We start from the raw sequence: 16,073 nt of genomic DNA on the forward strand, positions 1-16,073 counted from the left end.
GGTTTCTCCATGTTGGTCAGGCTGGTCTCGAACTCCCAACCTCAGGTGGTCTACCTGCCTTGGCCTCCCAAAGTGCTGGGATTACAGGCAGGAGCCACTACCCCGGCGTGAAAGTCCTTCTTAAATAAAGAATGGTAGTCAAGGGGAGCTCTGAAGTCTTCTAGCTTTATAATGAGTTATACCTGTGAATATCTACCTGGCTAGTAGAGTAGCATATAAAATAGCACCTTCTCCCAACAATATTCTATTTGAGATTTAAAGCCTGTTAAGAGGCCGGGCACAGTGGCTCATGCCTATAAACCCAGCACTTTGGGAGGCCGGGGCAGGTGGATCACGAGGTCAAGAGATCGACACTATCCTGGCTAACACGGTGAAACCCCATCTCTACTAAAAATACAAAAAATTAGCCAGGTGTGGTGGCTGGTGCCTATAGTCTCAGCTACTTGGGAGGCTGAGGCCGGAGAATGGCATGAACCCAGGAGGCAGAGCTTGCAGTGAGCCAAGATCGTGCCACTGCACTCTAGCCTGGGCAACACAGCGAGACTCTGTCTCAAAAACAGTAATAATAATAAAAATAAAACCTGTTAACTCTATTCTTTTTCTTTTTTTTTGAGACGGAGTCTCACTTTGTTGCCCAGGCTGGAGTGCAGTGGCGTGAGCTCAGCTCACAGCAACCTCCACCTCCTGGGTTCAAGCGATTCTTCTGCCTCAGCCTCCTGAGTAGCTGGGACTACAGGCGCACCCCACCACGTCCAGCTAATTTTTGTATTTTCAGTAGAGACAGGGTTTCACCATGTTGGCCAGGCTGGTCTCAAACTCCTGACCTTGTGATCCACCCACCTCAGCCTCCCAAAGTACTGGCATTACAGGTGTGAGCCACCACGCCCGGCTAACTCTATTCTTAACCTACCCATTTTAGCCCTTTACCTACCTACCCATGCTAGGTGTTAGTATAGATGTCTTTCTTCCTACCATACCCTCCCCCAATAAGGGAGAGTCTGGGAGCTCCCTGAGAACACAGACACATCTTACGTATTCTATATACTCCACTCTCTTCTCACCCTTAAATATAGCCCAATGACTTGGCATATGCTAAGGGTTCCATAAATGGTGGTCACTGCTCTGGTTATTATTATACAGTGGTGGCAGTAGTAGTAACGCAGTAAGACATTAAGATCATAAATACATCAGAAAGCAAAAGGGGCCAAGCACACTGTCTCAGGCCTGTAATCCCAGCACTTTGGGATGCCCAGGAAAGAGGATCGCTTGAGCCCAGTAGTTCAAGAACAAGCCTGGGCAACATAGTAAGGTCCCATCTCTAAAAATAATTAAAAACTTAGCCAGGCATGGTGGCACCTGCCTGTAATCCTAGCTACTCAGGTCACCTGAGGCCAGGAGGTCGAGGCTGTGGTGACCCGTAATTGTGCCACTGCACTCCAGAATGGGGGGTGACAGCAACGAGACCCTGTCTCAGAAAGAAGGAAGGAAGGAAGGAAGGAAGGAAGGAAGGAAGGAAGGAAGGAAGGAAGGAAGGAAGGAAGGAAGGAAGGAGAGAGAGTGAAAAAGAGAAAGAGAGAGAAAAAGAAAGAGAGAGAGAGGGAGGGAGGGAGGAAGGAAGGAGAAAGGAAGGAAGAAAAGAAAAAGAAAAAAAGAGAAAGGACTCAAGACCTAACATGAAATACACATATTCCATTTGGTACCTTTAATAGGTTACATTTGAGAGAATCTCAGACTTCAAGTTTGATCACACTTTACCACTTCAAGTTATAATTACTCTTCTTTCTACATATATCTTAAACTTTTGCTATGGTCAAATGTAAACTATGGAGCCTGAGTCCCTATTTTCCCAGATTTTATAAAGTATGTCCTCATCCAATGGTTCTTGACTTTAATGTCCTACGACGTCTAAGAATCCATGCACTAAAGTGGCAATTAACAATTTTGTAGAATAGGATGAAAGCTGAAACATATATGGAAAAAATACACAGCTGCCTAAAATCAGTCCAGTTAACATAATAATAGCTGCTATTTATCAAGTGACGATCATGTGCTAGGCACTGTGCTAAATGCTCATTATCCTAATTTAATCCTTGTAATAACTATACTCTAGGTATAGTTATTATCCCTGATTTATAAAGGATAAAATACAGACCTCTAAGGTACATACCTTGCTCAAAGTCTGTCTATCTCCTATACATACACAAACACACACATATTTTTTACTGGGAAACATTCAGATTCTAGTTTTCCCACAAATGACTCCCAATTTGATAGTTCCAATTATTGTAAAGACACAAATAACCAAACAAAGTCCAGGCAAGGTTTCTACATAGATACTGCATTATGTTATAAACTTGAATTAATAACATTTTGATTCACTGCATTTATAAAATGCCTTTCATCCAAGAAATAAAACGTGATTCCTAATACAGCTTCATCAATCTTTCTAACACCAGTGGTAGATAGATGGAAAGTTTAATCATCCTACTTTACAGAAGGAGAAAGCTAAGTATTTTAGGAAAGGCCTTGCCTTGGCAACGGGACTTGAATTCAGTAATTATGGCCTAGGAACACCAAGTGGATTAGTAAACTCAGTTTAATAAACAGTCAATCACCTAAGGCAAAAGAAAAAACAAGCCATGCTTTGAGAGCAATAGAGGAAAATACTGTTTCATTCATTATGCTAGCATCTGATTATCAACTTTGGTTAAAAAAAAAAAAAACAAAAACAAAAAAGAAAAAATTGTATCCTGGCAATTTCTCTGTGAGTCATTTTACTCAATATTTCATTCATCCGCATGTTCATGGTGATCTAAGCTATCCAAAAATCACTCTTAAAAACATTTTAAGGCCAGCTGTGGTGGCTCATGACTGTAATTACAACACTTTGGAAGGTCAAAGTGAGAAAATTGCTTGAGCCAGGAGTTTGAGACTAGCCTAGGCGACACAGTGAGACCCCATCTCTACAAAAGAAATTTAAAAATTAAAAAAAAATGCCTAGCCAGGCATTGTGGTGCAGGCCCATAGTCCCAGCTACTTGGGAGGCTAAGGTGGAAGGACCACTTGAGCCCAGGAGGTCAAGTTTGCAGCAAGCTGTGATTGCGCCACTGCACTCTAACTGGACAAGAGAGCGAGACCCCATCTCTAAAAAAGTAATAAAATAAAATAAAAACATTTTAAAATTTAAATGTGTTACGACTGTAACTTGAGTATGACACCTGAAGAGAGACACTGAGATATCCAAAGAAGAGTAAAAGGATGAGGGGACTAGAAGTAATGTCATATCAGAAAAGATGAAAGAGCTGGGAGAATTTAGTCCAGAGGCAAGATGTAAAAGAAATACAAATATATTCACACATTCATTCATTCATTCATTCATTCAAACATGATTGACTATAACCTATATGGCAAGCATCATGCTGGGAACTGGAACTTTGTCAATGAATATGCTACAGTCACTGCCCTCAAGGAGTATGGAATCTACTGGAGGACATAGGTGATTATAATACAATGTGCTCACTGCTACAATACAAGGAAGCATGGGGATATCATAGGAATTCCTACAGAGGTCCCTGGTGTGCAATGGGAGATGGGTAGTAATCAGGGACAGTTTTCAGAAGAAGATAATTTAGCCCTCAAAGATAACCAACGTTAGCCAGACTGAAGGTCAAGGTGGGGATGAAAAGAAACGGGAAAATGTGCAGGCCCAGTAGAGAGAAGAAAGTGGTCCATTCAGGGCACTATGTGTTCTTCAGCAAAGCTGGAATGTCAGGTGGGATGCCGTGGAGAGGCAGGTCAACAAGCTGGAGTACACAGAGTACCCATATGTGAAGGGCCACTGTTCACCTGCTGTGGAGGTTACACTTCATCATGAAAGCATAAAGAACAGTGAAGTTTTAAAGTAGGGAATGACTGCAGCTCAGGACTGTGCACTGGCAAGGTGGCTCCAGCTGCAGGGTGGAGGAGGGGCTCAATGGGGCAAGAATGGAGGGAGCAGACTCTCAGGAGGCTGTGGCAGCGATGTGGAGAGCCAGAACCACCCACACAGCAGCAGGGATGCTGGTGAGTAGAAAGACTTAGAGCTACTCAGAAGGTAGAACCCACAAGTATGGGGACTGACAGGGTGTGGCACTGAGGGAGGCCTAGGAAGCAGTGAAGGAGGACTGACAGGTTATCTGGAGTTAGCAATAGACTGGATATGGGAGAATGTACTGAGACAGAAAATCTAGAACTGTGTTTGGAGGGAAGACCATTGGAAGAGCTGTTCCCCTGGAAGAGGGAACAACCACGTTCTGAGGGCTTAACTAAAATGTTATGAGTGGGTGCTATAGAAAGACAAATCCCAGCTCACAAAAAGAGCCTTCTGAGATACGGCCGAATAAAAAAGGGAAGGAGCTGCTTTGGCTGATAAAGTGCATTCCTCCAACAGGGATGTTCAGGAAGAGGTTTGAAGACCATTTGGCAAGGAGTAGGGAGTCAAACATCAAAAGAGGGCAGGATTAGATGGGAGCTTCTGCTCATTCGCCACACCACAGGCAGAGAATCTTTTAAAAACATAGGGCTGGCCACATCCCTGTCCTACTAAAAGCCCTCTAACTGCTCGCCAGTGCAACTGAGAGGAAAATTCAAACATGACAGGGCCTATGAGGCCCCGCATGACGAGTCCTGTCTACCTCCTTAGCTCCTATCACTCCTATTGCTCTCTCATCTCCTCTCTCCAAATCCCTTCCCCAACCCAGCACCCCTCCCTGTGCTCCAGCCAAACTGGCCTATTCACAAACATGCTGAGCTTCTTCTCCACCTCAGGGCCTTCACCTACCCTCTTCCCTCTGTGTGAAACACCCTTCTCTGCTTCTTGACGTACTTCTCATCCTTCAGGTCAAAACAGAAACATCACTCTCCCCAGGCAGCCTTCTCTGAGCACTCAGTCTAAATCTAAACATTCACTTTTCCACATGATGTCCTTTCTCTTTGGTCAATATGTAGCTAGGTTATCTAACTGGTCAAATTTCTTTCTAGCTTCTTCCCCACCTCACCCCAACTCTGTAGATAAATCACATCAAGGGCACACTTCACTAGATTGCTCTCACCTATTGCCTGGAAGTGAATCTGAGACTGCTGGGCTGCTGTGTTGAGAGGGTCCGGCCCGAGTATTCACCTAAAAGTAAAGAAAGAATCTTGATCAGTCTTGTGTTCTGAGGACACAGTTCTAATTAACCTATAATTTGCCACAAATTTCTCATTTCACTATGAAGGTTAATTAGCTTGTTGCTAGACAGATCCACGGTTGGAGTCTATTCAGTATATAGGTTACAAAACCATATAACCCATACATTACATAATATTCTATTCCTGTCATTATTCCATTAAATATTTAAACAGTGATGAAAAAGGAGAGATAAACAGTGTGAAAATCCAACTCACTGTCTAGAATACATATAAAAACAGTATGTTCAAAAAGTACATTAAGAATATACTCAGGGGTTAGTAGTGAACCTCAAGTTACATCCTTCTAGCTCTGCAACCAAGCAGAACACTGTATGTAGAATGTTTCTTATTCACTAAAAAATTAGGTCCAAATAATTAATTGTTAAATATTTGAGCCTAATACAAAAGCCAGCTTTTCTTTCAGATGTGAAGCCCTAAACAGAAATCCAGAATTCAAAATAGACAGAATGAAAAGATATGTGCTAGATATATGTTTCTAGCATAAATATGTCAAAAGGAGGGTATTCCATGTGCAATATGCTTATGTGCTTAATTAATCACTGAAATGAAGTCTATATTCTTACTAAAATCTTTGTAGATACCAGCATTTAGGATTATCCTGAAGACACTGACCAACAAAACAATTCCAAATAATTGAAAATACAGTACCAAACCCCCAGTATGCAAATATATACACATACTGAGCAAATACTACAGATGAATCCCCCTCCACCTCCCATTTAAAAAAAAAAATAAAAGGATCGCTTGTCAGAGCTTGAGAAAGTGCAGTTTTATTTGACATTTCAATAAGTGGAACACAGCATTACAAATCCATCTAACTTTACTGAAACAATTATTGAAATTCGTACCTTCAGGCCATGTATGTTCCGTTCCCCAGGAGGCTTGCAGGCTGAAACAGTAATTGACTAAATTGTAGAACACATCAGGGCCATTTACAAATTTGCTCAAAATGAATCGTTTAAAAAGAAATGAGGGTGACACCAAAATTAGCAGAGAGAAATGATTGAAAAGTGGCTCCCAAGACCCAAAGTGGGAATTATGAACCAGGGTTTTAACTTGCAGGAGTGAGCATTTATAAATGCAAAGAGCTTTCTGACACCACCTCATATAAATTCCAATTTCTGCTTAAAACATATAAAAACCAAGTTAACTGAGCTAAAATGATTAGATTCCTTTCATAATTCAAATTTCTGCAATCTGTCCTCATTCTGTTACATTGTATATCTGCTATCACTTAAAACTACTTTGAAAAGAGCTAAGGGATTCTTTTGCGGGGGAGGGGGTGAGAAAAGGATCTTTTAATGCCAAAAGATTGCTAGAGATTCTACGATGGAACATTCTAGTTTGAATACTACTTTGCACAGCCATAAGCAGTCAAATGTATTAAAATACAGACATGTAACTAATTTTATTACATTTCTTACAAATCTTGACATGTGCTAAGATTTAGTCCTAGAGATAAGGTAGTACCAGGAAAAAAGAATATTAATTTCCTGACACCATCTTGAGTTACAGGTTAGTACTTTTCTAATTCAGGAAATGCTGCTTCAACAAATGTGTTAAAAATACAAAAGCCTCCTGCCCATGTTATAGATATGAAAACTATAGTTCCCTACAAATTGTATGTTAAGGGGCCTACAAATTGTATGTCAATTTTGATTGATTGTTTGGGGATGAATTAATTTGATTTTTTTTTCTTTTGTCCGTCTCTCAGATGTACATGTCTTTTTCCTGTTCCTGACTACAAGAAATAGAGCCGTTTAATAACAAGAAGATGTGGGTAACGACTGGGCGCAGTGGCTCACGCCTGTAATCCCAGCACTTTGGGAGGCTGAGGTGGGCCGATCATGAGGTCAAGAGATCAAGACCATCCTGGTCAATATGGTGAAACCCCGTCTCTACCTAAAATACAAAAATTAGCTGGGCATGGTGGCGGGTGCCTGTAATCCCAGCTACTTGGGAGGCTGAGGCAGGAGAATCATTTGAACCCGGAAGGCGGAGGTTCCAGTGAGCTGAGATGGCGCCACTGCACTCCAGCCTGGTGACAGACTGAGATTCTGTCTCAAAAAAAAAAAAAAAAAAGAGGAGAAGATATGGATAATAATTACAAAACACTTCAGTTGCTTTCATTTTGTATATTTCAAATATACACAAATTTATCATGTTATTTTTCCTAGAAAATATATCTAAACCATAACAAAATGTTTTTACTTGCCTTTCTAAAATGCACTAAAATTAAGACTCAAAATCTTCTTTCCTTAAAATGGAAATTAACCTTTTGAACTACAGTCACATGCATTTGATGCCTGCTCCTTGAGGGACCATCAATACTTCCTAAGACAACACTTCATAATATTTCCACTGAAGTACGCAGTGCATTCATAAATTTCCTTTAAACAAAGTCGCTAGCCAAGGAATCAGAGACAAACGTCAACTCTTATCTCTAACCTTAATATCTGCCTCACTCCTCAATTGACTTCTCAAACTTTTATAACTGGAGATGTAAACAGCAGTCAAAAAACCCAGTAACCTCCTATTTCCTAAAGTTATGGGGTCAGGAATTACTGTAAAGCTAGTCAATGTTCACACTTATTAATATTTAACATATCTTTTAACAATGGAGAGGACTCAGCCATGACCTGGGAGTTACTATCCAAGGCAACTGTGCTACTTGGAATGAGGAGAACATGTTATTAGATCAGAATTATGGCCAGGCATGGTGGTTCATGCCTTTAATCCCAGCACTTGGAGAGGTGGCAGTGGGAAGACTGCTTGACCTCAGGAGTTTGACACCAGCCTGGGCAACATTGTAATACCCTGTCTCTATTGAAAAATAAAAAACTTTGCCCAGCATGGTAGCACATGCCTATAGTCCCAGCTACTCAGGAGCTGAGGCAGGAGAAATGCTTCAGCCTGGGAAGATAAAGGCTGCAGTGAGCATGCACTGCACGCCAGCCTGGGTGATAGAGTGAGACTCTGTCTCCAAAAAAAAAAAACCAAAACGGAAACAATTATTTTCTTCTATCCTTCCTACTTGTTCAGTCTAAAGATTCTTTTTAAGGTCTGAGGGCCTCTAATCAACTAGGTAGACATAGGAAATACACCCAGTATGTCTACATGTTGATTATGTAAATTTGCATAATTTCACTTATCTACATATGATAAAATGTACATTCGATGTAGATAGGTAGCAAAAAGCAAAAGACTACCAAAAACTAGAAACAATTATACCATAGCATATTTAAAAACCACAGAAATAAAAAGACAGTCTCATATTCTGAAATATTTAAATTTGGCTTAGAAAGACTATGTTTAACAATTTATTGCAGCCTAGTGGGTTTTACGGTAAGACTACATGTGACAATGACATCTCATATATTTTCCTTTTTTAAGAATCCTCTCCCCATACTATACTCTTGTCTCCACTCCAAAACAAGCCCTCCAAACTACTCCCATGCACACTCTAATTATATTTTAATATATATGCCTTTCCATTTTAATCACATTATAATTTAAATGAAATTCTTACTCAAAGGGCATAGTAAGCACTTATAAGCTGTGTGACTCTGAAGTTACTTAACCTCTCTAAACCTCAATATTCTCATCCATAAATTGGAAACAATAATACCTAATAGGCAGAACTATCAGGAAGATTACAGACGACGACGCGTAAAGCAATATTAATGCCTTAACAGAGCAGACATCTAAAAATGGTTACGATTATCATGGGAAGAAGCATAATGGGATGAACAGTGAGAATGACAGGACTGCTCACAAAATGAAAGAAAACAAACAACCCACAACATTGGAAGTATGTTTCTTTCTTTCTTTTTTTTTGAGACAGGGCATTGCTGTGTCACTCAGGCTGGAGCACAGCGGCACAAACATGGCTCACTGTAGCCTCAACCTCTTGGGCTCAAGCCATCCTCTCACCTCAGCCCACCAAGTAGCTGGGACAACAGGAGTGTGCCGCTACACCTGGCTAATTTTTGTATTTTTTTGGTACAGACAGGGTTTTGACATGTTGCCCAGGCTGGTCTCAAACTCTTGAGCTCAAGCAATCCGCCTGCCTTAGCTTCCCAAAATGCTGAGATTACAGGCATGAACCACTGTGCCCTGCCTGGAAGTATATTTCTCCAGGATACTGCAACTAGGGTTTTCTATGGCAGAGCTATAATGTCAGTAGAGAAATTAATAGAAATTTTCAGTTTGTAAAATAGTATTCCTTGTGAAGAAAGAATTTTGAAACTTGCCCAAATTCTCCAGTCACTATAAACATTAAGATATAATCTATCTCCTGGCCAGGTGCGGTGGCTCATACCTGTAATCCCAGCACTTTGGGAGGCCAAGGGAGCAGATTACGAGGTCAGAATATCAAGACCATCCTGGCCAACATGGTGAAACCCTGTCTCCACTAAAAATACAAAAATTAGCTGGGTGTGGTGGCATGAGCCTGTAATCCCAGCTACTCAGGAGGCTGAGGCAGGAGAATCGCTTGAACCAGGGAGTCAGAGGTTGCAGTGAGCCGAGATTGCACCACTGCACTCCAGCCTGGTGGCAGAGCGAGACTCTGTCTCAAACAAACAAAAAAAAAGAAATAATTTACATCCTAATCATTGGCCTAATAAACGGAAATAGCAACATTTCTTTCTTTTTTTCTGTTTTGGTGGTTATTCTTCAAGTACAACAGAAGTGGATTAATCACAATCCTTATTTTGAACTATTACTGTCCTTAAATAGCCCAACTGTACTTACTTAGCATTTAATACGTTATTAGTAATATACTAAGCACTCCCGATTCTGCTGCCCACACATATGCTAAAAGAGCAATATTATTCTTGAACCCAGAGCTTCTTGAGGGTTGGCCAAGCCAGCTGCCTTTGGAGACTTTATCAGTGCAAATAGGAGCCTACTGGTTAATTGAGCCATTCAAACTTCAGAGAGTTACAGGTAATGAAAGTCTAGAATGTTTAATTGGAAAACTCATACCATGATTATTTGTACAGTATCAGTTAACGAAGGTAAGTTTAACTTTTAATTATTTCAATTAAGTTATTTCTAGAAGGGTTACTTAGAGAATTTCCTTATCTGTTCCATTAGTTAGAAAACATGGATTCCAAGTGGGGCAATGTATAATGGGTGAAAGACTTAATGGTTTATATAATTAAACTGTTCTTTTTCACCATTATTCAAATTTTGAGGGAACATTTATACACGGTTGAACAATCATATCTGATACAAGGATAGTACTGCCAAACCTAAAAGGGAAAAAGAAAATTATCTGACCAAGTGATTCACTGAAACTTACTCTCATCAGCTCTTATTTTTGGAGATAATCAAATTTCCATTTATGAAGAATTTCAACTATTTAGAAAATACCTCCTCAAAAAAACAGACACCAAACATTCTGCCAAAATTTCTCTCCTAACACCTCAGTAAATCTTAGCTTCTGCACTAGCTAAAAGCTTTCTCCTCAATCGCAGCTCTGGCCGCCATCATGAGCCACAGTTTATAAATATCCAGGATTAAAGTCATTCATTTGCCTTGGTTTAGAAATCATGCGGACCCCCAAAGAGTTCTTTAAGCTAATGTAAGCATGTACTTCAAAAACAAAAAACAATCTAGTTAGTTTAATTTACTCTAGTAAATTAGATATTTTATCTGCCATAACTATAATATGGCCTGCAATCCCCATGATAATGAATACGTCTTTTGTTTTTCAAATTAAGAGCTAAACATCATGTTATGTGCATTTAAACCTTTGGAAAACATAACTGCTGATGAAACAGTTTACTGAAATAATCATTGTTGATTAGAATTTGCTCAACATTACCTCTTGGAAATATCTGCAGAGGCTCTATTAACTGTCCATTTACTTGCTGTTCCATTACTGTGGAATAATACTGCAAAGAGATTATAGAAAGAGATTACTCAGTAATGTATGAATACTGGAACAGACACTTAGTGGTTGTTTAATTCACAGTACTTTTGTAAATTGCTGGTATAAACATATCAGCCTTGAGAATACTTTTCCCCTACCGGCACATCAAAATGACTATAGTGAATATTTAGGATTGAAAGTCCAGTATGTTAGCCTTCACCCTGGCATTTATCTTTAAAAGTGTTGATTAAGACTTTATATTAGTATTTAATGTAAATTAAATAATATAAAATATTTGAAAATTATATATATTTAAACAACACATAAAGCATTTTAGTGGAATTTCCCAAATTGCCTCTTGCTCTTTTTCCCTGGATTTTGCAAAGCAAAATGAAGAAACTTCACATTGGGCTTGGACCTACATGCCAGTTAATCAAACATTATTCACATTTGTGTATGAAATGCACAGATAATGGAAATCTAAATTACAGAGACTGTGGAAACAGCAAACAAAATATGACCCATCCAAAGATGACAGGATTAATAGGATAAAAAGGTAGCCTAGTTTCAAGCAAACATATCCTTATGCTTTAGCCTTATAAACACTTTAGTACAGACCAAATTGCACTGTAAAATTCTGTACACAAAAAATAAAGTTCTAAGTGAAAAAGCTTTCACATTCCTTAGTAAACACAAATTATTCAGTAGGTTGTACTGTGGTTTGATTACCACTTCTTTCAATTCGCTATTTTGTGAGCATATGTCCACCTAACTTGGAGATGGCTTCTGTGCTCTCACATCTTATAATGCTTGACAAATAACAAGTGACGCTCTTGGTGGAAAAATATCCACAATGAAAACTGCTGATTTTATGTTTTGAGGGGCTGTCAAAGAGCAGAACACCCTTTTCATCCTCGCTGTTTCTATATTAAAAACATGTCCCTGTTATTTAAATACTATATGTTTAGGAAATCTTTCCTTGATTATCATTGTTTCCTGACATTCTTTAAAACTTTCTTTTTTTAGCAGACATCACATGTATCTTCCTATTGCTTTTATGTACATTAAAATTATTACAAGAGCAAGGGTTTTTTTTTTTCCTCTTGAAAATAAAGGGGAGCTATAAAATTCCGCATCATTTTGGGAATCACAAGTTAATACATCTAAGGCTGTTTGCACTAATAACAAATAAAGTGAAGGTGGATGTTGGATAGCTATGGACTGATACAAGTGTACCCAGCTCTCCAAAGGGTTTCAAACTGTAAGGGAAGTGATTCTGTCCTTCTATGGACATAAAAACTTATATACATACAGCATAAACATATGAAACATACGCTCTGGAATATACAATAAGGCAAATGTCTTTCAGGAGATTCTGTTCCTTAAAACCACAGAAATACAGCACTCGCCATTACTCAGTGATGACAAGTAAATGAAATATCAATCATGTAGGCTGTCAACCTTTTGGGACAGCAATAACTGTTAACAAGTAGTCTGGAAAAATTGTCCGAAAATGACTTGTCCTCGGCACACAAGTATTTGAGGTTTCCATGGAAAATTAAGATGCCAGTGGCTATTTGGAACATTGCTCAGGTATTCTTTTTAATGGGAAATTTGCTGGTTATTGATCCACAGCATGTACCCCCTTGCTTCTGGAAGGCTGCAAGCAACTTTCCAATCAGTGGCTGTCAAAAAAAATACTGCCTTTTTGTACTGATACAAGACAACAGCAGTGGTTGTGTTCTCCTATAGTTAATGCTTTTCTTTAATTAACTGCTATGTACAATAGGCTAGTAATTTCAGTTACTACTTTGCCATTGTCCTAGAAATCAAGACAAATAAAATATCCTTATGCTTTATCTAACAAGTTAATTATAGAGATGTCTAAAACTGGTGCTTGGGGTCAAGTTTGAAAACAAATAACCTCAAATGTAAAGGGTCAGAACAGGTGCAATGCATTTTTTCCCTACTATAAAATCTTGCATGCATGAAATTGACCTGTTTTCCAGCTTTATTTATTTACCTCACAGAATAAATAAATAAATAAAAATGGTTTTCCTTTCATTTTAAGTCTGTTCCAAATCAACTGGCAAACTATATACACTTTTATAATCATTGTGAGAATTTTTAACTCATCTATAAACATCTCTCTGTACCACGATTAACAAAGTCACAGCAACGATGTTGAGTATGCCACTTAACAGTTTCTCTATAGCGAGCAGTTAGGTTGTATTTTTTGTTTTTTATATTTCCTCTAAATCCAAGTGCATTTTCTCCTGCTGTACTACTCCATTTGATCTGTATCTGTATTAATAGAGAAGCTTATGTTCTACATAGCAAAGTAATTCACCATCCAGGACATGCTGTAAAGGGAGGTAATCAAACCCATAGTGTGGGCCCTACACAACTGATCCTTGAGGAACAGCCACCAACAAGGCACTAGGCCTAGAAACTCAGGCTACTGCCTATAGAGCATTCTCCATGAGATAAGGATAAAATGCAGGGCCATGCATGGTACCTCTTGGCACAGAGCAGTCCTGACCGGCCACCAGGTCCATGCTACTCAGTGAGATGAGCAAGGCACATGAAGGAATCAGAGGGCTCAAACTCAGGAGCCTCATCACTAACTGTCATCTCCAAGCATGTGACCTCCATGACGAAATGCTCACTGTGCCTCATGTTACGCATTTACAAAATCAAGACAGATCTACCCAGAGGATAGCTGTGAGGCTCACGTGGGAAAACAAAGACAGCAACTAATAAACTGCAAAACAAATTGGGGTTTTCTTTCTTTTTTTTTTTTTTTGAGACAGAGTCTTGCTCTGTCACCCAGGCTGGAGTACAATGGCACAGTCTTGGCTCACTGCAACCTACACCTCCCAGGTTCAAGCTATTCTCCTGCCTCAGCTTCCCAAGTAGTTGGGATTACAGGTGCCCACCACCATGCCCAGCTAATTTTTGTATTTTTAGTAGGGATGGAGTTTTACTATGTTTGCCAGGTTGGTCTCAAACTCCTGACCTCAGGTGATCCACCTGCCTTGGCCTCCCAAAGTGCTGGGATTACAGGTGTGAGCCACCACGCACGGACAGCAAATTGTTTTTAGATCTGGATCTATTAGTGTCATTTCTATATACTCTTCCTTTAAAGGGATTGTCTCCAATTTTGTTCTAAATAGTGATAAAATAAGCAGTAATGACCAAAACCAAAAGAAAAGAAAAAAACAAAGAAACAAACAGCAACGACCAAAAAAACACTCCTAAACCTTGTACACCAAGATACTGAACATAATAGCTCGGATAGAAATGTAACAAAGTAACCTTCATAATATTACTTAAAGTTATCCAAATAACTTCATATTCACGTCTATAATCTTATCCTGGCATTTATTAGCCCTAACACAAAACTCTGCACATAGTAGGTGTTTAATAAATATTTACTGATTGAAATGGGGTTGAATTCTGAGTCTGCCACTCATTAACTTGTGTAGCCTTCAGGAAGACATTTAACTTTATTAAACATTAGTTTCCTAATATTTACCCTAATATATAGGGTTACGGTGAGGCTCAAAAATTAAACTGCAGCAATAAAATTAGTGAAGGCACTTGGTAAACCATAATGCATTACTAGTTAAGAAATTTAAAAGTACACCTCCTCATATTGAAACAATATTAAGCAAACTTTCTATCTTAGAAGTGTTCCAGCACTTAAAAGTGCAGAAATAATTATATAGAGTATGAAATATTGTGTTCAAACTGAATACATCAGCAGCAGTTATAAAAAGTGTTTTCTCCTGTTATCCCTTGCATAATCTGTTACATGCAGTAACTGCAGCGATAATCAATAAGTTAACTGGGTAAAAGATTAATCAGTTTTGCAATTGCTAATGGAATCTCCAGTACTAGACTCAGATTAGTTTCAGAGTCCTTCTGAGCTGTTCTTCAAAATTCTTAAGCCATTTTAATAAGGATGTGACAAAGTTTAGTGTAGTTACCAAAAATCTAATTAATTTGAAACAGAGGGCCAAATTCAACAAGGGGATAACAAGTACAATTTTTTGCTTTGTTTTGTTTGCAAGTTTACTACAGTGTTCATATTTGTTATAAACCTAATTCTAATGCTAATGGCACAATTCAATCAATAATTACATTTTTTTCTTCATGGAAATCTGCCACTTTTTTAAAAAAACTTGAGTTCCAAAATAGCACAGTTTAAGTTTATGAGGCACATATTTTCTATTAAGAAAGAAGGGTGGGCGCAGTGGCTCATGCCTGTAATCCCAGCACTTTGGAAGGCCAAGGCAGGCAGATCACCTGAGGTCAGGAGTTCGAGACCAGACTAACCAACATGGTGAAACCCTGTCTCTACTAAAAATACAAAAATTACCTGGGCGTGGTGGTGTGCACCTGTAATCCCAGCTACTCAGGAGGCTGAGACAGGAAAATTGTTTGAACCCAGGAGGTGGAGGTTGCAGTGAGCCAAGATCATGCCACTGCACTCCAGCCTGGGCGACAAGGCAAGACTCCACCTCAAAAAAAAAAAAAAAAAGAGAGAAAGAAAGAAAAAAAGAAGAGAAAACAGAGATAGAGATAGAGACACAGGGAGAGAACTAACCCTCAGTCATTGGATACCTATGTGTGTTAGGCTCAGTACTACATATCTATGTTTATTCACTTAGTTTCTTACAATCCTATCCCATTCTGTAAGTATCATCACCTTTATTTAACAGATGAAGCAAATGGTTTATCAGTAAACAAAAAAACAAGCCAAAAAAGTATTCCTTTCATTCTAGGCCATGCCATGCACTCGGGGCATAAAATGTATATTTATTGCTTACAAGTTAAGAGGTAGGTTATCTCATATTTCTCATACCTCAAAACATTTACCTAAATAGGCAGGGTTACCTGGTAGACTGCTGAGCTGGTGAAGAGCTGTGGCTTCACTCACACCCTGTGCAGGTTAGGT

The 16,073-nt window shown here is 39.1% G+C and overlaps 1 protein-coding gene across 2 annotated transcripts in view; it reads right to left on the reverse strand.

Moving 5' to 3' along the window:
- MAP2K5 (mitogen-activated protein kinase kinase 5) overlaps positions 1–16,073 on the reverse strand; it is a 268,480-nt gene that overhangs the window by 220,013 nt on the left and 32,394 nt on the right. For both annotated transcript variants that reach the window (XM_011940344.1, XM_011940343.1), the window contains exons 4-6: positions 11,063–11,132; positions 6,078–6,118; positions 5,091–5,158 (exon numbers count right to left, since the gene is read on the reverse strand). In XM_011940344.1, the coding sequence (XP_011795734.1) occupies positions 5,091–5,158; positions 6,078–6,118; positions 11,063–11,132 (179 nt within the window). The remainder of the gene's footprint in view (positions 1–5,090; positions 5,159–6,077; positions 6,119–11,062; positions 11,133–16,073) is intronic.

The sequence above is a fragment of the Colobus angolensis genome, unplaced genomic scaffold (assembly GCF_000951035.1).
Source record: "Colobus angolensis palliatus isolate OR3802 unplaced genomic scaffold, Cang.pa_1.0 Scaffold19, whole genome shotgun sequence".
Lineage (NCBI taxonomy): Eukaryota > Metazoa > Chordata > Mammalia > Primates > Cercopithecidae > Colobus > Colobus angolensis.